The sequence below is a fragment of the Centropristis striata genome, chromosome 22 (genome assembly GCF_030273125.1).
Source record: "Centropristis striata isolate RG_2023a ecotype Rhode Island chromosome 22, C.striata_1.0, whole genome shotgun sequence".
In the NCBI taxonomy this organism is placed as follows: Eukaryota; Metazoa; Chordata; class Actinopteri; order Perciformes; family Serranidae; genus Centropristis; species Centropristis striata.
Window position 1 is genome coordinate 21586281 of NC_081538.1, and position 22414 is coordinate 21608694.

Here is a 22414-nt window from a genome sequence, read left to right on the forward strand (position 1 = left end):
CTTGACCCCCATTGACTTGATACGTCAGCTGTTCTGCATCCATTATCCTAAAGCGGTACATAATCTCCTGTAACAAGCCTCTCCCCTGGTGTTTCACCTGAGGATTAAACCTGCTGGTGATTAGTTATTCACAGGAGTCGCTGCATATTCACAAAGTGCTTATAAAAACTGTGATTTGTGTCAGACCATAGTTGTAAGGCTCAGTGAACTGCAAGGATATAAGAATGAAAGATAAGGGTTTCACATTAAAGTGGACGTCTTCATAGATTTTGTAGATTTGGGTCATTAAACTGACACTTTCTTGTAGTCTGACATTTAGAAAAGCAGAAATAAATTTAAGTATGAATATTTCTACCTTTGAGTTAATCCCACCGGTATTCTTATCTGTTTTTATCTTCCTTTCTTTCTCCAGTTTGGGAGAACAGAGGTGATAGACAACACGCTAAATCCAGACTTTGTGCGGAAATTCATTTTGGACTATTTCTTTGAAGAGCGACAGAACCTCCGATTTGACCTGTAAGTAATTCATGCACCTGTGTGTGTGTCCATGTCCTTTTGGTAGTAATATTTGCTGTGATTGATGCTTGTTCTGGCACCAGGCATTGTAAAGGTTAAATGCATTGAATGTTAGAAGCCTTTAGAAAGCATCTCTTTCACATTATTCTCATTATTAGTTCCTAAAAATACAGACTAGGCTTCCATTGCCTTGGAGAAGCTCTAGAAGTCACCTGCAAAATGAGAAAATGATTGGATTTCATTAATATTTTATACTAGAGCTTCCAATATGGTGGCTTTTATCTTAGATTTGTTGCTCTTGCAATTGGCATACAACACAGTTTCCTACTATAATGTATTCTTAATTTATGTAAAATGGGAGAAGGTTAAGTAGATTGGACAATGAGGGTGCAAGTTGATTAATATTCATTTATGCCACCTAATATTGGCTTATTATTATGGAAGCCCTTTTCCACCAGTAGAAGGAAAAACAGGATGAAAAGTTAGCTTTGTGATGGAAAAAAGGATCTTGTAAGTTATTCAAATGAGAAAATTTCTCAAAATAATAATTGACATCTTACAGAAATAGTAATAATAATAATAATAATAATAATAATAATATGTGATTATTTAATCTAGCACCTAGCACCAAGTGTTTAACAATAATAAAACTTATAATTACTTAGTAATTATTATTATTATTATTATTATTATTATTATTATTATTATTATTATTATTATTATTATTATTAATAATAATAATAATAACAATAATAATAATAATAATAATAATAATAATAATAATAATAATAATTTTGTTTATGTATTATTTTATTACGGAAAAAAATGTTAAAACTAAGGAAAATGTATCAGCAGGAAATGAAAAAAAGCTGTTCAACTGCTGTGGATTGGAACTGTGTATCTAAAAATATTAAGAAAAAAAAGTGACTTAGGATCTCAAAATAATGATAAACCTTTATATTATTAAGACAATGATTTAATTATTTTGAAATACTAAGTCACTATTTTGAGAAGTTGTTATTTAGAGAAAGTTTTTGATTATAATAGGTTACAGGATCTTTTAGTTTTTTACAAATCAGCGTCCACATATACTAAGAATAAAGGCTTAATGTGACACAAAATTGTTTTGTTTTTAAAAAAAAGGTAGTTAATTAATAAAACTGCATTATTTAGTATTTTTATGTAAATTTGAAATGTTGTTTTTTAGACAATATACTGCATATTCATGCCAAGGGAGAAATCTTCTTAATTTACCTTTGATAACAGCTTAATCTGTTTAAATGCATTGCTATACTCCTTGCATTGGATAATTGCAAGTTTAAAAGCAGTTTTGGTGTTGGTCCAATATTGCTTTTTCTGCTGACATTTGGCAGATTGTGGAATTGGCACTCCTACCGTAAAGTACATCCTCCAAATGAGTAAAGTAAAAAAAAGAATGCAATTACCTATATTGCAAATGGTGTTGAGTTTTAAAGTATCAATAGTGAGCTGGAAGGACATCTTGGGTATATGTGACACTATATCAAATAGTTTTAGACTTTAAAAACCTGCTCTGCATCTGTTTTCAACTAAGGCCTTAAAATTAAACATCTTAACTCACTTAGATAGGTTGAATCTCTGCATCAGCCTGCTGTACTAGTGAGTACTGTACAGCATAAAGGTAAATTATATGGCACATGCATGTATGATAAGATCTGTGACTGTATCACACACATCATTAGCGTTCCTTTGCATGGAGGCGTCAGATGCTATCTGTAGCAGACAGTTGCTCTTTGGCTTCATTAGGCCAGCAGACAGCCTGTAGGTGAGGGATTCTCTTTCTCAATTTGCTCTCAGATCGCATTTCTCATTGAATTACACAGCGGATTTCAGTGGCTTTATTTTATTAGATGGAGACTAATTATATTATAATCTATTAACCAGGGAGCCCCTGCTGGAAACCCAAGTGGGATCTAAAAGTTGGACTCTATGATGAGGAGTTAGTGTTTCTGCATATATCATGTGTGTTTGTGTGTGTGGGTGGAGGTATATCAATGCTTTTTCACAGCTGTATTTGTACTGGTCCTGCTCTAACTGCAACTTATATGTATCTACACTAAAACGAATGCTTCATAACGCCTGTTCCTATGGACAATAAAATAGTGGTGTTTCCAAACTTTTTTGCTTTAAAGCTTTGCTACCTCTTATATAAATTATTTTCATGCCACTCCTCTCTCAATCAAATCTACAATGTGTGTTCAATTATTTTTAAAAAAGGGAAAAAAGTCGTCGCCTTTACAAAAACCTAGCAGTGCCATTGTAGGTTTAAAAAAACAAAGTTAGTCAGGGGGCTGAGGCATACAGTCAGTTTTTACATGGAAAAATTATTAGACCATTGTTTTCTTTAATTTCGTGTTCATTTTAATGCCTGGTACAACTAAAGGTACATTTGTTTGGCATTTGTTTGGAAAAATATAATGATAAGAACAACAATAGCTCATAAGAGTTTAATTTAAGAGCTGATATCTAGACATTTTCCATGGTTTTCTTGATAGTAACGAAAATCATTATCAAGAAAACTATGGAAAATGTCTAGATATCAGCTCTTAAATTAAACTCTTATGAGCTATTGTTGTTCATATCATTATATTTGTCCCAACAAATGTACCTTTAGTTGTATCAGGCATTAAAATGAACAAGAAATTGAAGAAAACAAGGGTGGTCTTATATTTTTTTCCATGACTGTATGTATCTACAGTGAAACAAATGCATCATAACGCCTGTTTCTATGGACAATAAAATAGTAGTGTGTAGACAAACTTTTTTGCTTGAGTCACCTCTACAAAAACCTAGCAGTGCCATTGTAGTTTTAAAAAAACCCCACACAAATTAATTAATGATGAGCACGGGGCAGAGGCTAATATTCTGAGAAAAAACTTTAAAGATAAAAGTTTTAAATTTACAATTAAAAAACGATGATATTCTGAGATTTAAGTATTAATATGGTAATCCTGGGCTAAACTCATCCGCATTTATTATCGCTAAATCCGATTGTAAAGTATAATTGGATTAGGTGATCCACCACAGGCATAATACATGGAAAGTGTATGTCATGTGGTGATGTTTATCCAATCTGGTTCCTTGACAGCAAAAACACTTTTTGGCCTGATTTTTTTTCTTCAAAATTTGTGACTTTAATCTTAGAGAATGTCTAACTTTTTCCTGGAAATGTATGACTTTATAACCTTGAAGAATATTTGAGACTTTTTCTTTCAAATTTGTGTATTTCTTTCTCATAAATTGGCCACTGTAATCTCAGAGAATATGTCTTTTTTCCCCATTAAATGTACCACTTAATACGTTTTTCTCAAGGTTATTTATCCCTCCCCTTTGTAATTATTATCTGTCCATCCGTCCATTTTCTTCTGCTTATCTGAGGTTAGGTCGCTGGTATTATTTTTATTTATTTATTTTCTTACCTACGATGGCACAAATACCCTGTCCAACTTCTCATTGTCCTTAAATAGGAAAAAAGAGAGAAAGTGGCACATTTTTAAGCAATTTGGCTGAATTTCCTGTGTCAGTAGATGATTGTATGCTGTCTCTTATGGCACAAGTACTATCCCTGTTTACCCTATATTACATGTAATACTGTTTCACTCTCTCTGCTGGTTGCTCTGTCACAACACATACTTGTATTGTCATCTCACAAGAGAAGTGTCACCGGGACACGTGGACAAACTCCAAGACAAAAGCCAAGCTGACGTGTGCGTCTTGCGTGCGCATTCCCCCATACTGTGTGGCCATGGTGACAACATTGTGTGATTGCATGTGCACGTGCTTGTGGCTATGTGTGCGTTTTAGTTAAGGTAACCATAACAACCAGGGTTCCAGGGGATAGTGGGTGTGATATAGGAGCAGACAGATTTCCTTGAGGGAAAGAGAAGCATTTAACCTTTCATATCTACTCTGCCCGCTCCACGACCCAGTATACTGCCACACATAAGTAAACTGCTAGAAACCTGTTAGTTTTACTTACTTAGAGTTGTGTTTTTTGTTGCACAACCTTACAGCTGGTTCTGTTATTTAACTTTATACTTCCCTCTTTGATAAAAACCCACATTTTAGTGTTTTGAACTGATTCTTTTAGCTGCTTTGATATTTTAGCCTTCCTCTGAATCACTTCCAGTTTCTGCTATGGTTAAAAAAAAGCTGTTTTGGTTGCTGGAACAGTAGAGCACTTGAATGTGTTTTCATAACATCTTTTTTTTTTTTATTAGAATAGGTGACAAATTTGACATTTAAATGAAACTTGAGTGGGTTTTCCAGAGCCGTTACATGAAACTCTTCCATATATTATGTGCCTATTTACAGATTTTCATAGGCTTTTGTATGTGTTCTGTAACGACACACACAAGATGCACACACGTCTAGAACATCTGTGTTGTGTGAGTGTCTATGCCTCCTCATTTGTTCAGGTAGCTGAATAAATGTATGAATACATGTCTCCACGCTTGCTCTCTCTTGAGTGGTTTTCTGAATGGAGCTGAGCATTCTAGGAACAAAGCAGCGCATTGGCTTTTTGTTGGTCTGTTTGTGTGTGAATGTGTATGTGTTTGTGTCATGCACATGTGTGTGTGCGTTGACCTAGCCTGCTGGCCCTCTCATGCCTAATGGCAGCAGATAGCTGGCGCTGGCGCCGGCCTGCAGAGGGTAACACAGTCTGAGATGATGGCAGATGAAAGAATGTTTCCTCCCTCAGGACCATGGAGATGGGATCTGTGTGACACTGTAATGAAATTTGACAGTGTGTCCTGTGAATATGAATAACGAGCCGGCACTGTGTGTAACAGACCTCTCTGCAAGTCTGTATCTCCATTAAAGCTGGGGTAGGCAGTTTTCTGGAAGAGGAAAAATAAAAAAATATAGCTGCCCTCCTGAAGCTTCCCGACTCTGTCTTAAACATTTCCCACCAGATGCATATGCACACGCTTCATACAGTAACACTAGTCTTTCACTAGTCATCATTTGCCATTATATAGCAATAAACACTTCAACTCAATTCTATGAGAATTACCACCCTGTTTTCTTTGCAAACGTGGACCTTAAAACTGTGATCTGAGGCTCTAGATATGAGCTTGAATTAGCTGCAGCTGTGAGCCTTTAGCTATGCTTTGCTGATACCGACAGAATCTCTTTTAGACTGTCCTTTTCCCTTTTGGTTGCAAATGCTGAAATAACTTTTTCTGTCGAATTTGCAGCCAGTGAATCAGGTTTTCACCGTTTGAAAGGATGTGCATCTGTGTTTGTAGAACAGCCAAAAGGAACGCCCTCTCTAACCTGTAAATCATTCGAATCTGTTTAATTTGCTCTGGCAGATGCATCTCATCACGCTCCCAGTAAGAAAAAATTTCCACCGGGCCTGGCCCTCGCTGGTCCAATCACATCTGTTTTTCCCATATTTGGCGGATTTATTATGATGACTAGTGTTCAGCGCAGCTTAAAAAAACACGGATCAAAATGTCAAACTAGGCAGTGCTGATATAAATATAAGTCAAGATTCTGTTACTGTATTGCCTATTTGTTGCCTCAAATGTTTTCAGAAACATATTTTAAATGTACTGTGTAACTCTAGTTTTGAGAATGTTTGTGATCAGGCTGCCATGGTTTTCCTGCTCGGGAATGTGCTGATTATTCGTGGTAGAGGCATTTTGGTCTGGACGCGTTGTTAACACCCCTTGGAAATCGAAGGTGAATTTAGAAGCTCCAGACTAATACGCATTTGCAAATTAGTCGGACAATGCCAGGCAATGCTCTGTGTAATGACCTGTGATTGGCCTAAGTTTCTTGTCGCAGGCTAGATTTTCTTAAGCCTGAAAACAAAAGGCAAGAGGAAGTGTTTCAGACCACTTTAAATACAATATGCTGAAAGGATATTATACATGTTTATAGAAATTATGCAAGAAATTGTCACTGTACACATACAGTGAACTGCCACTGAAGCAATCCCCCCAGATAGTTTGTACTTGTGGGTTTCAAAACAGCATAACATATAATTAATGAAATTCTACACATTTTGTGATCCTGCCTTTTTCTCCTGTGCCACTATGGATTTCTTTGGTTGGTTTATCATTGGAAGCAAATTAGCATGCTTATTTAGCTGTGTTTATGTACAGCCTCACAAAGCTACTACCATAGCTTTAACAAGAGTAAAATTGGGTTCAAAGGTCTTCTATTTATGTTTTTATTAGGTAATCTTTAAAACAATCTTCACACTGTAGTCCCTCTGAGTCAGTATGGACACATTGTTGATAGTGAGTCATCTCTACTCTGGAGGGTGGAGGACTGTCTGCATGGATGGTCCAATTGGACGGTAGAGAAACTCTGAATGCTGAAAAAGTCACAGACACTGATGATAGGATAGCATGTGATTGCGTTTAATCATACTTAGTCATGCTTTGGGTTCAGATTAATTTAGAATCCTAATTACCTCATGGGCAACACACACACACACACACACACACACACACAAACACACGCGCAAACACACACACACGCGCTATGAGGGGTATTTTATGCCAGCACACTATACTTAAACGCCTAGAATGCGTCGCCTGTGCCAGCATAAAGTCTGATTAATAGGCGTGCTTACAGACACGCGTATTGCGAGTACACCAGATGACATGGGTGACGGGTGAAAAGTGCCACGAGCGAACGTAGCGGACGCCTGTGTGTGTGTGTAACGCGTGTACGTTAACAGTGTGTTACTCTGTGTAACAGTTCAGCTGTTACACAGAGTCTCAGCTTCATATGGTATTGTTTATAAGAAAGCACAACTTACAGATGAACTCCAAGCCCCCACAGAGCTGTCAGGATATTTCTATTATTTTCAGGCCAGTTTTTATTTTCTTGTTAACGAAATCTCTCTCTCTCTCTCTCTCTCTCTCTCTCTCTCTCTCTCTCTCTCTCTCTCTAGGTTTGAATGATATCGAATTGATATTTAATGATAGCAAGGGTGAAAGGGATAATTAAAATAATTTCAGCTACTTAAAAATAGTAGGCTAATAGTAAAGTGCAACGCGCGCGGACACACAGTTCATTACGCACCAGCTGTAATTAGGTAGGTTTACCTGCCTGCAGAAGCCGTAATCGCTGTCACCCCTGAATATTAAGTAGCCATGCGGACCCATCTAATGAATATTCAGTAGCCATGTGGACAGCAGTCCGTTCACAATATGATTCCATCGGACCTTATATCTAACCCAATTTAACCCAATTCGGCACTTATGCACAGTCCCATTATGTTTTACAGACATTTGTAGTTAACTAATGAGGTAAAACATTTTGTTTAAGCTGCATTTTGCTGACTTTCACTCCTAAAACAGGCTAATTAAGCCTCCGGTTTTGGCCGGAAAAACGTTAAGTTTATCTGGTAAGTACGAGATAGTCTTTCTCTTCATCTATAAGTTGTGCTTTCTTATAAACAATACCATATGAAGCTGAGACTCTGTGTAACAGCTGAACTGTTATAGGCTTACACGCGTTACACACACACACAGGCGTCCACTACGTTCGCTCGTGGCACTTTTCACCCGTCACCCATGTTATCTGGTGTACTCGCAATACGCGTGTCTGTACGCCTATGTAGAATTGTACTTAACAGTCACGCGGGTCTTCATGTCACGTATTTGAGGCGTAGTTCACCCGTCATGCAGCCGTCACGTAGGCGTATGTGCAACAACGCGTGTACAGCGTCTGCGTGACGCCTACGTGACGCCTGTCTGTCCATTGAAAGTGAATGGAATTTACACGCGCACGTTAGACGTTTGATGTCATCGCATAGGCGCTGTACACGCGTTTTAGTATAGTGTGCTGGCATAAAATGCCCCTCATACACGCGCGCGCAAACACACACACACACACTCACACACACACACACACACACACACACACACACACAAAAAATGCCATATACAATGTACATGCTCCTGAAAATTCTTTCAAAGTTACTAAGTGCCCCTCATTTCTCCTCCAAAATATTACCTAGCAAAGGGCAATCCATTTTCGTGGCGGGTGAAATGACCTGAGTAGTGACATGCCCTCAAATTGCTGAGTGAATGGCTTGTTTGATTGCTTCCCATTCTTTAGAGTAGCCTCTGCACTGGAGGGGCTATTTGTGGACACATTTTTCTCTCTACTAGTATTGTATCTATTACAGCTTTGCAGGTGGAAAAAAGGGAAAAAAAGTGTGAAAAATATAAAAAAAAAACATGATTGTCCACCAAAATTCACACAAAGAACTCTTATTTACTCACTAGCACAATATTTCTCTTTCGCACATTTAACTATACTATTTAGTGCCGTTTAATGGAGGATGTCTGTGAGCCTGTGATGCTCGGAAGTGACATACCCAGAGACTCTGGTGAGATTGTCGGTGACAAGCGGCTCGGCCCCATTACTGATTTACTCAGTCTGTAATCCCTGTCGTATTCCCAGCTGAGCTCCTGTCACCCTCCATCACTTTCTAATGCACTGACTCTCGCTCTCTTCTCCTTTTCCTACAGGTATGATGTTGACTCTAAGAGCGCCAACCTGTCAAAACACGTGAGTCCTAAAAGTTGTCTTGATTACGTGTGTTTTTGTGTGCATGTGTGTGACATTTATTTTGGCATCTTCACACCTTTCCTGATTTCATTCTGTGGATGTGAGTGAGTGTCTTTGTGAGTGTGACTGCTGTCCTTGTTATTACCTCCCATTAGCCTCATTTCAGCCATATAACAGCAATCATTACCATTACAATGAGTGTGTTTATCATCTACTGTAATGGCACATTCCCTGAGCGGCCTCTTGTTCATTTAGAAATTAAATAAACACCAATTTCCTCTGTCCACCCTGCTTTTTCACATTGATAGCTGTGATTAGCATAACTGTAATTAAGAACAACAGTGTGATAACTTTGCCAGTAATAGCCGCGTCCTGCCTACTGCATCATGGGGATTGTAGTTCACTCAATCAGAGCTTGTACCCTTGAAGGTTCACAGAGCGATACAGCCAGTTGTTTTTCACATGTTCAGTTTTTTTTTCTTTTCGAATAAGATACAATGCATTAATTCGTGAGCTATACATGAGCTGGTAGGTGGATTTCATCACCTTTAGACAGACTCAGAAGACCTTTTTCCCCTTGTTTCCAATCTTCATGCTAAACTAAGTTAGCCGGCTGCTGGCTGTAGCTTCATCCTTCATATGAGGGTTATTATAGTTAATACAAACTAAAAGTAGCAGTGACAAAATATTTTTTTCACCGAAATAAAAATAATAACTCCCTCTGTTTTCACTGTGCTTGCTTTTAAAATTTCTTTATCTTCTTTATCTTGGTGACACAGTAACTGCACAGTAACCCCAATTACAAAAAAGTTGTGACGTTATCTGAAAAGAAAAAAAAATCTACAATGTCCTATTGTACTAATTTAAATATTTCAACATCCATTTTATGGTTAATATTTGCAATAAAGTAATTTACCTGTTTTAAGGCAATTTGCAATTACTGTAGAAAACAAGAAACCTTGTAAAATAATACAGTACATTTCTGGAAATAACTTTTTTTAACAGTGTAGCCGATGTCCAACTAATAAACTTTCGTTTTTTCTAAATATACACTCCTCAATTTAATTACATTATTTAAAAAAATAAAGTATTTTTGAACCATTAAAGTTAATATTTTGCAATTAGAACTTCTTTCTCAGGACATTTTAATCAGGAAAAACGTTTTCTTTTAGCTTGCAGATTGCACTGTTATCATGCAACGACAGGGTAATTGACTGTTTAACTGATAACTTTAATCCATTCACTGAGCTGTTTGTGGATCCTGAAGCTCTGTGTTTGTCTGTAATCTTGTGTGCACATCCGTTTCCATGAAATCGGCTTTTCGGTGATACCTGAGAGATGTTTGAGCAGATGTTTGCTGGTCAATAAAGTTGATACTGACCTGAATTATCACTGTCCGAGTCTGAGCAACGATAAAAATTATGGGAAGCAATAAAGGATAATACAACAGTGCCAACAGCTGTCGTTTCTCGGAAAGCCTGGCCTTTATCTGGACATTTACATTTACAGCTTCACTGTCCGTAACAGCCAGTGTGCTATCAAGCATTGCTTCCTCGCTTTTTAACAGTATTTGGCCACCACCTGGGAGAGAATCGCTGTATAGATGCAGTATGTATGTGTCAGTGAAAAACTCACACTCACTTGACTTATGTGTCCCAGTTTGCCTGTGAGCAGAACAACTCACATTCTGCCCCGAGGTGACACACTGCAGCCCTGAGCGCTTATCAGTGTTTGCTCTTCAGTGTTTGACCCAACCGGTCTGCCCACATATCATACGACATAGACACACCGTCACATGACTTCCACTGTGTTGTAAACGAATACAAAGAGACGGGGATTATGGTCTGAATTATTGTCTGTAGTACTACACTTTAGAAAACAAGTTCTAAAAAAAGTACACGTCCAGTCAAAACAGCAAACAGTCATAACTTATTTTGCAGATAATTTCTTTAAAAATAAAATACAGATAATATACAGAAATTAACAAATGAATGAAAATGAATAGTTTGGTTAGCTATATTAAAGTTAAAAAGAAGTTTTCTTTTTTACATTTTAATATGACTGTAATTATTTGGCACCTTTTATTGACAGACTTTTTACTTTTTACTCTTATGATATCTTTTTCATTTTTTACTTTTTTAAAGTTTTATTAATTTTTTTATTAATTAATTGATTTTTTCCCTACATTTTACATTCAGCAAATGTGATTTCTTGAGAATTCACTGTAATTTAAAATACAAAACCATTAAGCAATTCAATAAAACAATTCTATAACGTCCCATTATATTAATTCACAGATTTCAGTGTCCATTTATGGTAAATATTTGTAATAAAAGTAATTTACCTGATTTATGGCATTTACGCTTAATGTAGTAAAAGAAGAAAACCCTTTAAAATAATACAGTATATTTCTGGAAGATAACTTTTTTATACAGTTGATGCAAAATGTCAGTCCTAAGGTTTTAAAGACGAGTATTTGAGTATATTTTTGAGTAAAGTTGAGCATGTTTTAATCAAATGTTTGAAGCCAGTGCTATTAAAGACTATTACAGAAGACTCTCCTTTGTGCAAGTATTTCATAAAAGCCATTGCTGTTCATCAGCTGACCCTCATGTTTGAACTCCAGCAAACCAAAAGGTTGAAATCATGGGATGTACGGATTAACACATTTACATTCAATATGAAGGAAAGAAAGAAAGAATGTGAGCTCGCTGTGATTTCAAAGTACAAGTAAGTCTTGTTTTCAAAAATGTGTACAGCAAAAACTCCCTTGATGTGACAGTGACATCAGCATTATTGTAGCTTAGAAAACAATATGATTTGTCACAATGTAGCTGCAAAGCATCATGGTCACTATCTGATATCTTCCTCCAACAATAATTCATATTGAGCTTTACTTTGATATCAGTTTTTAGAATTATGTATTTAAGTATCTGATTGAAAGCCATCAAATGCACTACTGGCGTTTGTCAGTAACTGGATGAAACTAAGTGCAGATAAATGAGAAACACTTCCAGTCTCTCAAAGGCAAATTCAGTCCCTCTCTGTCATCCCTTCAGGACTTTTCTCTCCTCATTTGTCGCTTTGTTGTCTCTCTGGATGCAGTTCATCCCTCTTGTGCTTTCCTCATCTCTCTTTCGTGTCTTTCCCTCTCACCACGACACCTTTTAATTTCATTGCCATACCATTTTTTCTCTCACTTTCTCTCTATCTTGATCTCTCCATTTCCCATTTCCCTTCCCCCTTGCCTCACTTTCTTGTAATCAATAATCTTATCCAAGTAGAGACGGGCATGTTGGCTGGGAGGCAGTGTAGCAGCATTGATGCAGGTCTCAAGGGGGAGGAAGGCAAGAGAGCCAATCCATTAGATGGTGTTTTAACATGGAAGCTGCAGGCTGCAGGCACACCTGGGAACCGGGTGAGAACCAGTGTGGAATATAGAGGGGCAGGTCGAGAGGGTGGAGGAGAGAGAAAACACACACGCTGCCCTGTTTATGAGATCACACTCATTTCTAGATAAGAAGCAGGGCTGATATATTTTGAACAATATTATAAATCAAAGGCGGATCAAAAACTCTGGGTACCACCTTATAATAAGTCACCTTTTATAAAGTTTGTTTGTGGCATGTAATAGCATTGCTAATGGCTAATATATCATTTACTAATGCCTTATTTATATAAATATGTACAAGCAAAAAAACAGGAACGACTTTTGGGTTGCCAGGTTGTGAAAAATTCTCTGGTTGTTGTTTATCCTCCAGCAAGAAACTTTTGTTTTCAATCTCTATAAATTATTAGCAAGAGCTTCTAAAAACGTAAAAAGTAAAAAAGTAAAAACTTACTTTCTGGAAAAACTTACTTTCTGGAAAAACTTGCAAACAATCTGGTCTAAAATCAATTATTAATAGCTTATTAGACTTACAGTTGAGAATAACTGCGTTGCATTCTTTTTGGCGGCACCTGTGGTGAGGAGCCGTAACTTCTGGTTTGATTTATGATTTCTCTTGTTTTCTCATCTGTAATTTCTTTTCTTAGTTTGTTTGGCCACAGCAGCCGGTTACTCACAATGCAAGCAGAGACAGAAAAAGCCCCAGTATGCCTATTTTTTACACAAGTGGCTATTGTTTAAGCTCCACCTGCCCTTATTTTTCCTGGGAATGTTGCCACAGACACTCAGTTCGTAGTAATGCCAATGCAAGGCTGCTCATCAGTGAGCCACATGCTGTGTTCCAAATCACATAATAATGTACTGGATGCTCCATCAGTATTGCATACTGCCAACTAAATGAACTAGAGCTAGACAGATATATATGTTGACAGATATTATGGGCTGATATTGGCCTATCTGTGTATATGCTGTCTGATGTGTGACAGTATGGAAACTTTTTTGATATAATATAATATATAATGCAGGAAATGTTGCTTGCTGTGATTTAGAAATGGTGTTGACTTTTTTTTATTTCTTTGTTTAAATAGTTAGCAATTGACTGAACAGAACAGCAATGATGGTTATTAAGCTTTTTATTTTATTCCTATTTATTCTTTATTTTCTGAGATAATTTATAGAATTGGCTGACAATGTAAGAAATTGCTTGTATAATGTATAATTCATTCATTTATTAATTACCTGTATCCTCTTATCCGCACTTGGGTTGCGAGATAATGTATGATAATATGTAAAAATCTTAAATATTGTTTAATAAAAGTTAATGACTGAGAAAGTAGCTCTCAGGGTACATTTGCAGAGTGGTGAAAAAATCAGTGCACAGTCCACATATAAATTGTCTATTTTTATCCCAACTCAAAAAATGACTATATCGTCCACCATATCAGTTATCGATGAATTTTTCCTCTAAAATGAGTATCAGTATCAGTCTCAAAAGTCCCATATCGGCCGAGCTCTAAAGGAAATGATTAAGTATGCCATTACCAACAGAAAGTTCACACTGCGGTATGCTCAGGTTCACCTAGTGGCTCTCACATCTTGAAAATGTTATTATTTGAGGAATCCAACTACATATTGGAAGTCTAAATGGTTGGCCGATGGTTGACTGATGCCATTGTCCATCGGCCCATAATAGAAATTATGAAATTTCAGCACAAAACTGGAGATATGCCAAAGGTTTCAGCTTTGTTAAGTCGACTCATGAATGTTAACAATCTATATCCATCTGCTCAAACGCCCTAAATTTCTGTCTTATCTACAAAACTGTTGATTTTTTGCAACATTACCAAATGGAGCTTCACCCACCACAATCTTTTTTTAATGTAATCTTTTTTTTAGCCCATACTGTCATATATCAAGCCATTAGTTGAACACAGCCAATGGCTGGCAACAGTTGCTAGGTGATTTTAGTGCACAGCCTCAATGTGAAAGACAGTAAAAAATATCATAAAAACATTTTACAGTAATATCTCAGCTCTTATTGTGGCCAAAACAAATGAGTTTATGACAAATGAAAGTCATGTGACTGTATGTATGCAACACTGATGAGATAAATGAGGCGGACCAGTCAACACGAAGCTGGGAGATGGATGGATATAGAGATGGAATAACAGAAGAGGCTAATCAATGGAGCAAAGAGAATCCATTATGTTAGTGCAGCTTGGAGCGACTCCAGTCCGATATTAGAGACGGTGTCCAATAATGACGAATGATCTCAACAGTGTGCCCGCTGGTCAAATTGCGAGATGGCGTGTTTCTGAAATAGCTTCCATACAATTAGAGAGATGGGCCTGACATAGTTGTGTGCTTGAGCAGTTGTGTTTCATACTTTTTTTTTTCTTCAACTTTATATCTGGCTTTTATTTTGAAGGCTGGTGGGGACCTAAGGGCAGATAAAAAACAGAAGAAAGAAAGTGTTTAAGCTGTCTGTCAGAGTAGATAATTACACTTGAGCGTGATAATGCATAATTGTGTATTTTTTGTACAATGCACAGTTTTATCTTCTGTATTTATATTGCATTGCATTTTATCTTATTGTGCGAATCATTCGTTGACAAATCGTTATCATTTGTTTCTTGGTTTAAGCTATTTGTCGGAACATTTTTTTTTTTAAAAAGCTAAAAAAAGTGATGGGGACAAAATCAGCAATTTCAAAAAGTGGAGGGCACATCTCCCCAGTGTCCCCAGTGTAAATGACACCAATGGTACCAAAGACTGCGACACATGGATGCTTTTGTGTATGTATTCTCCTCTCCGTCTCTCTACCTCTCTGTCTGTATCAGCTGTAAAGTCTTATTATGTGCTGGGGATTTCATCTGCAAGGGATGAAGCACATTGTGGCAGGTGTGAAGGCTGGTGGGAGGAAGGCTCAATCTACTTGGCGGTAATATCTGTCAATGGGGAATATAGAGGTATTTGAATTGGTTTGGCCCTGTAGGGTTTAGCTCTGTGGAGACCAAGGATATTGGTATTTTTCCCTCTCTTTATAGCTGTGGGTGATTTCATGTCAATTTTGTTTTATCAGTTAAACTTTATGTGTCAGGGAGGGTTTTTTCTTTCTTATGTCACATTTTGCTCACTGTAGCGTTGCAATATATAAGTCCTGCACCTCTATGGGCAACAGCACAATCATGACTAGAATAAGGACACAGTCGTAATGCCTACTCAAGTTAAACACAAGAATTTTTTTGTGTGTTACCAATATTGTAAGAAATGGGGGCTCTATAGAACTAACACTTAAAAAAACCTTTACTCTGCCAGTCTTGGCCTCTTCTCTCTGCTCCGTGTAAACAGCCTGCAGTTCTGTCCAAGTTTTCCTGAATTTTTTTGTCACATGACTGTATGTCTCAGCTGAGTCATTCATTCATGGTTTACTAGTTGCGCTGAGGAGCTCATAATTTAATGTTTTTTAACAGATGAAGTTAGTGCAAGTGGTTTTTGGTGCAATTTTAAAGGAGACATAAAATATTGTGATTTTGTTGAAATGTCACTATTTGAAGCTTAGTGGTCATTGTTTCTGACGTCAGTGTTCGTCACACATGATTTGTTCAATTACTGTAGGAAATTTTAAAATTTGGCGATTTCAGATTTTACGTTTTTTCGGCTATGATAAATGAGGTCATTTTTGGTTCAGAGGGTTGAAACTCTTTCTCTTTCTTTAACTCTGCAGGATTTTCTGGGCCAGGCCCACTGCACTCTCGGAGAGGTGGTTGGATCATTGGGCAGCCGCTTGGAAAAAGCTCTTGGGTGAGTAGGTGTGCCAATCTGACCAATGTTGATTGATGGTCACAGCAAATGACACGCCTGATGTTTTTCCCTGGAGCTTGTAGAGTAGGACTAAGGCATTTCCTTTGGGGTTTGCTATTCTTTTTTATCAGTTTATAATCAGTTAATTATGTCCTATAATTTTATCTAGTCATAATAATTTTCAGATATTTTATTAAAAGAAACAAACACACAAAGACCACTTTAAATAAGTCTACAGTACTTGTTATTAGTTTACATTCATTTAGCAAGAAGTTTTATCAAGTGTCGCTCTAAATCCACCTGTGTACCTATAGATAAAATGGATAACAGGGTGACTTCTTAACAGCCAAAGCCAGTAAATCCATTAGCAATATATGTATAAGGTGTAGGCACAGAGCTTAAGAGCAGATTTACTTTGTAACGCCGGATATAAATGTGCTGCCTGGTAATTGGAGTGACTAAAGCAGTGTCAATGGTGCATACCTGACTTCTGTTTCTGGGGAAACTAAGCTAAGGAACAGTATATTTCTACATGTTTACAAAAACACTCTCACAAACTCAAGGGTAATCTTCCACATACAAACACATAGGCTCATTATATCAGTCATGTTCATCCAGCTTGTTGAGGCAGACTTGTTCTCTGCAGTAACACATATAGACTACAGTCTGTTTGTTAACACATTTTCTTGTGTGCATTTACATGACGTTGTGAGCTTAATTATACTTTATTTGTTGTTTGTTATTATTTGTTGTTGTTGTACAAGCCATCAGTTTGCAAGTTTGCGATGTTTTCCCAGTGTACATGAAGTTAATGTAAAAGAAGTAGAGCATAACAGCTTAAATGAACCCATAGTCTTTTCTATTTATAACCTTTAGAGGTGATTTTATGCAAGTGGAAGACAACAACCCATTTACTGTCAACACCTAAAGGAATAGTTCACCCCAAAACAATATCAGTTCTACTGTAATGAGCTCACATACCAAAGCTCTCTATGGTCTCAGAAAGGTTTCTCAAAATTCCTGGGAAGCATTAACCAAGTGTCTTGAAATTTTTGCATATGCATGTGCAATTTTAATCGCTTTGGGACTACCATGTTACGATTTTTGCCAACTAGATAGCAGCTCTATCAGGACCTCAGGGTTCCCTCAGAATTTAGAAGAACGGCTTTCCTCCTATTTTCTTCCTATTTTGTAATAATGGTGATTTTGTCTCAACAACATCTTAACTTTTTGGGAATCAGGATTGTATAATACAGGTGCAAAATCTCGTCTGTTATTTTCCCAACTGTTGGAGAAGTAAAGGGGTTTAGCTGAGTAGGCTAAACAGGCTAACTGTACCATCATGCCTTTTTCATTAACCTCCAAGGAGTGCTGCTGTGGGATCGTATCCTTAAGCTTTGTACCTGCGGTTTTCAGAATGTCAAATTAATTTATAATGATAAAATCCGACACAGAATCTCTTATTTATCAATTGTATTGTGCTGAAAACGTTGTTTGTCATCCATTCCCCATAATGCCTTGGATTTAGTCTGTTGACTAATCAGAGGCTGTGTTCCTGAGTGCACAAGCTCTGATTTCGAATGCATTATGCACTGACATATTGACCCCACAAATAAAATGGTGATGACCTCATTACTGCGTTAGTGTCATGCATGTGACTATGGTGTTGGGGGGATGCCACAGCCCTGGTGTATCGGTCCCTAGTCTGTTGGATAATACTGAACAGGAGTTTTCAAAAAGTATGTCTCGTAATCTTTGTTGCTGTCTTTTGTTCCATCAAAATGTGTTTGCAGTGATATACAGTACTTCAATTTTCCATCTGCTGTGCTCTAATAAATACCTTTCAATAAAACAAGGATGGATATGGATGCATTTATCCCTGAAGGTTATAAATATGCTGTACAAACACTACAAGCTCATTAAAGCTGTTAACTTCTGCGTTTTCTGCTTTTTCATTATCGTCTTCTTGTTCACAGAAAACACTGAGTAAACTTACAACTGCAACAACAACAAAGGAATATAAAAGTACAATTAGACTCACACCTTCCTGTAAAACTACAAAAGGAAACACGTATAAACAAACTGAAACAGTTATTGTAATCTATATGAACAGGCCTGCCTAACAAGCCTGATGGACATGATCAATGTAATGAGGCTGTGTGTAAGAATACCCTCGAGTGTGTGGGAGTGTTTGTCTCTGAATGTATTTGTATGCTCATTAAAGATGTGAAGGTATGCAAAGTTCCTCAGCTTAGTTTCCCCAGAAACAAGTTCTTTACCTTTATTTGTTCAAAGAAGACTGAATTTAATCAGTAGTATACCATGCACTAACACTGGAAAAGTTTATTATCCATCCATTCTTCAGCCACAGTCAATAAACACATTTACATAACCATGAGGTTAAGGACACATTGTTGCTGCTCTTCATCTTTAATTTGTTATTGCTAATATGCATGAGAGCATGTTGTTTGAAAATCACTGCTTGGATAAATGGCAGGCACATTAGGTCGTTTGTGACTGAACTCACATCAGCACATAAATCAAAATCTTCTTCTTGTGTAAACTTACAAACAAAGTAACAAGAGTGTCACATTCAGGATTTTAAAGTTCTGTTTAGAAGCGATTCTAAGGATGTGCATGAGTCATTGTTTTTGCATTAAAATGAGGGACATCTTTACATTTTTAAGTATCTATGGCTGATCCAGTATCAGTCTTTAGGGTTGTCAAACTGATCCGAGGATCCAAAGAAAACCTGCAGCCACACTGGCCCTTTTATGGATCAGTTTGACACCCCTAAACCATGGTACTCCAGCTACCCCACCTGTCAAATCTGCTCCTCCGTGCTTCCTTAAAACACTGTTTTAGTAGGTGATTCACATGAGGTGTTGCTGCTGGCCTAAATCATTCCATACTGACTCCCCACACAGATATTTTACAAAACATTACATACATGGAAAGCTGTATATATTGTGTCAAAGGTTTAGTTTGGATTGTTTGAAGTGAGGTTGTATGAGGTTATTATTCATAGTCAGTGGATGACCTACAGTAGATGTCAGTTGGTCTGTCCAAAGACTGGATAAGCAGGCAGGAGTACAGGCATGAAAGCTAAGCATTGTAAAGCAGCAAAATGTGTTATAGCCACCTAAAAAAATCAGTATCTGTTTAATATTTTGAATATTTTAACTGTCTTTCCTTGCCATCAAACAGCCTTTTTTATGTTTATATGGGGGAACTGAAGCCTTTATCTATGCCCTCTTCAATGGAAGTAGGAAGAGAGTCGACAGAAAACTCCTCAAAAAAAAAATTGTAGGCGAGTGAGCCATCCTCCTCCAGCCAGTGGGTGGGGCTTGGTTTCAGAGATTTGAACTGTTTAAGTTGACAAGCAGTCATTAAAGCGATTGACAGGTATGTCGGAGACTTCTCGGCTCTGATTGGTGGTTTTTTTAACTGCGTAAATGCAAAATAAAGTGAAATGACAGAATAAGTGAACAATCAGAGTAAAGCCAAAAGATGTTTGTAAACTATAAAATGTTATGGATTTAGAGAGTCGGGAGCTTCTGTTTGTTGTGTCTACCTGCTCTGCCCAAACTGTCTCTTCCTACTGTGACTTCATTCTGCAAAGATCTTCTGTCTTGTCGGCTGAAAAAAGGAAATGATCTTGCCAGTGAATGCGGATTGTTGACTTATTTGATTCTCAAATCAAATTGATCATAGCTGAAGTACGTTTAGAAGCTTAAAGTAACTATTGATATTTTTTAACTGTCTCGGACACCCACAACATCAATAGCACCAGGAGGAAGCTGAGGATTTTTTCACAGATTATCTGTCTCATGTGCTACTGTCAGGATATAGCAACAGTATTGACAAAAAAAATTTTTTATTTGAATAAAATTTACCAAATGTAGCTTTATAGGGTTTGTGCATGTTCACCAAAGTCACACACTGACTCTGGAGAAGTACCTCATACAACCCCACTTAAAAAAATTCTGAATTTTCCCTTTAAGGTGAGTAAGTATTATTTACGGATGTTAAATATTAAAAAAGACTGATTAAGATCAACAGCAAAATCGGCTTCATTAGGAGCCTTAATTAGGATACATGATTATCTAATTTCATGTTTTGGCCTCCTTTGTTTCACATTTTTCCTCTCTCATGGTGAAACCTGCTTGGCTTCCTTTCATTTGTGTCTGTTTAATCCAATTTGCTTGTTCATTGGAAGCCTTCATGAGCCTTGAGATCTAAAAAGTGGGACGTCAGGGGAAATAACAGGCAAGCTGGCATCCCTTCACTGAACAGTCAACAACCTGGCAACCTTTGTGTGTGTGTGTGTGTGTGTGTGTGTGTGTGTGTGTGTGTGTGTGTGTGTGTGTGTGTGTGTGCAACTATTCCTCTTCAGTTCATTTCGAGGCAAAAAATTTCATCCACTTGAGTGGCGATCGCCATGGTGATTGCAGTGGCAGGTTTCCCACTCACAGGGAAAGTAAGAGAGACCTGTCAGTGTGTGTGTATGTGTGTGTGCACATGCTTTTACATGCACCATGGACCCCTCCAAAGTGCAAAATGATGTTGTTCGCCCTGAAGCGCTACAACAGAATCCCCTCCCTTCACTCCACTCTTCATCGTCCACACACGCATGTGACTCTAATGCCAAAAGAGAATGCAAATCAAGGCAACAATAATTGTTAATTTATGTTTTTAAAAATGTACAGTACAATATTTCCTGTTTTTTCCTATAAATAAGGTATAACTGTTATCAAGTATTTTATTTTAGACTTTTATGGGTGCAAAAATGCATTCATTTGAAAGTTCTGGACTTCTTGCACATGTTATTTATAAATTGGGAAAAAAAGGTTGATGCAGAAAATATATAAAACACAACTTCTATAGCTGAGGAAGGTAGAACATTGTGGTGCTGAAGACATTCACTCTTCATGTACTGTACCGTATTACTGAAAAATATATGCAGCTACAATCAATCCAGACTGATTGAAATGCATTTACTGGATTCATAGTAAATAAGTCATAAGTCCAGTCCTTGTGATTGGTGGTGACCTATCCAGGGTGTTTCACACCTCTTGGTCTGTGTCAGCTAATTGTCTCGAGCTGCGACCCTGACAAGGATAAGCGTATACAGATAATGGATGTATTCCACAAGTGTCATACAAACCATTTATAGATCTGTCTACAAGGACGTCATGAATGATTTGGTGCAGAAATAGAAACCCTGTCAACATTAGTTAAAAACGAAAGTCTACAGCTGGTGCAACTGTTGTCTTGCTCAGGTTGTGTCTGTATGTATCTATATATGTATGTATGTATGTGTGTGTGTGTGTGTGTGTGTGTGTGTGTGTGTTAGACTTCATCAGACACACACCTGCAGCCTGACACGACAGGGGGGATCTTTAACAATTTTAATGAGTGCTAATTACAGCTAATTACATTGTTCAATCAAACTCCAGTGGGCATTTTGTGTGTGTGTGAGAGAAAGACTGAGAGCCAACAGAACTCAAAACAATGACAAATACTGTACCCTGCTATGCATTACTCTTGGCATACCAGCAGTGTGTGTGTGTGTGTGTGTGTGTGTGTGTGTGTGTGTTCATGCATTCACATGTGTTTCCATGTGTCCCCTTGTTGCCTGATCCCTCCCAGTCCTGCTAGTTCCTCCTTCCTAGTTGGAATTTCACTCCTACCTTCATATAATACATTCCTTGCAATCGTCAATAATCCATAGAATAAAGTTACCGTATTGCAAGTTAATCAATCTTTGTAAATCTTGTGCTGCAATCTCGTAAAAGATGGATACTTTATTGTCCTTTTCAGGAAATTTGTTTTTTCGCAGCCTGTACATCAGGGATGGGCAACTGGAGGCCCGGGGGCCGCGTACGGCCCGCACCCTCACTTGATGTGGCCCTCAGTATAACTACATGCATTTGAGAGTGAAATCTCAAAAAGTGCAGTGTAAAAATGCACAAAATTACTTCTTGCAATTAATGTTGGTCTGCTGTTCTTGCACTAAAAAAAAGGAAACCACAGTAAGTGGTTATTTGCTTCAAACCTTTTGTATTCCTATTTATACTGTTGTACATGCATTTGAGCATGAAATATGTTAAGTTACTTCAC

The 22414-nt window shown here is 37.4% G+C and overlaps 1 protein-coding gene across 1 annotated transcript in view; it reads left to right on the forward strand.

Annotated features, from left to right (window-relative positions):
• LOC131960422 (copine-8) overlaps positions 1-22414 on the forward strand; it is a 113047-nt gene that overhangs the window by 32179 nt on the left and 58454 nt on the right. The window contains exons 4-6 of the mRNA XM_059325643.1: positions 413-516; positions 9060-9099; positions 16215-16291. Coding sequence (XP_059181626.1) covers positions 413-516; positions 9060-9099; positions 16215-16291 — 221 coding nt within the window. The remainder of the gene's footprint in view (positions 1-412; positions 517-9059; positions 9100-16214; positions 16292-22414) is intronic.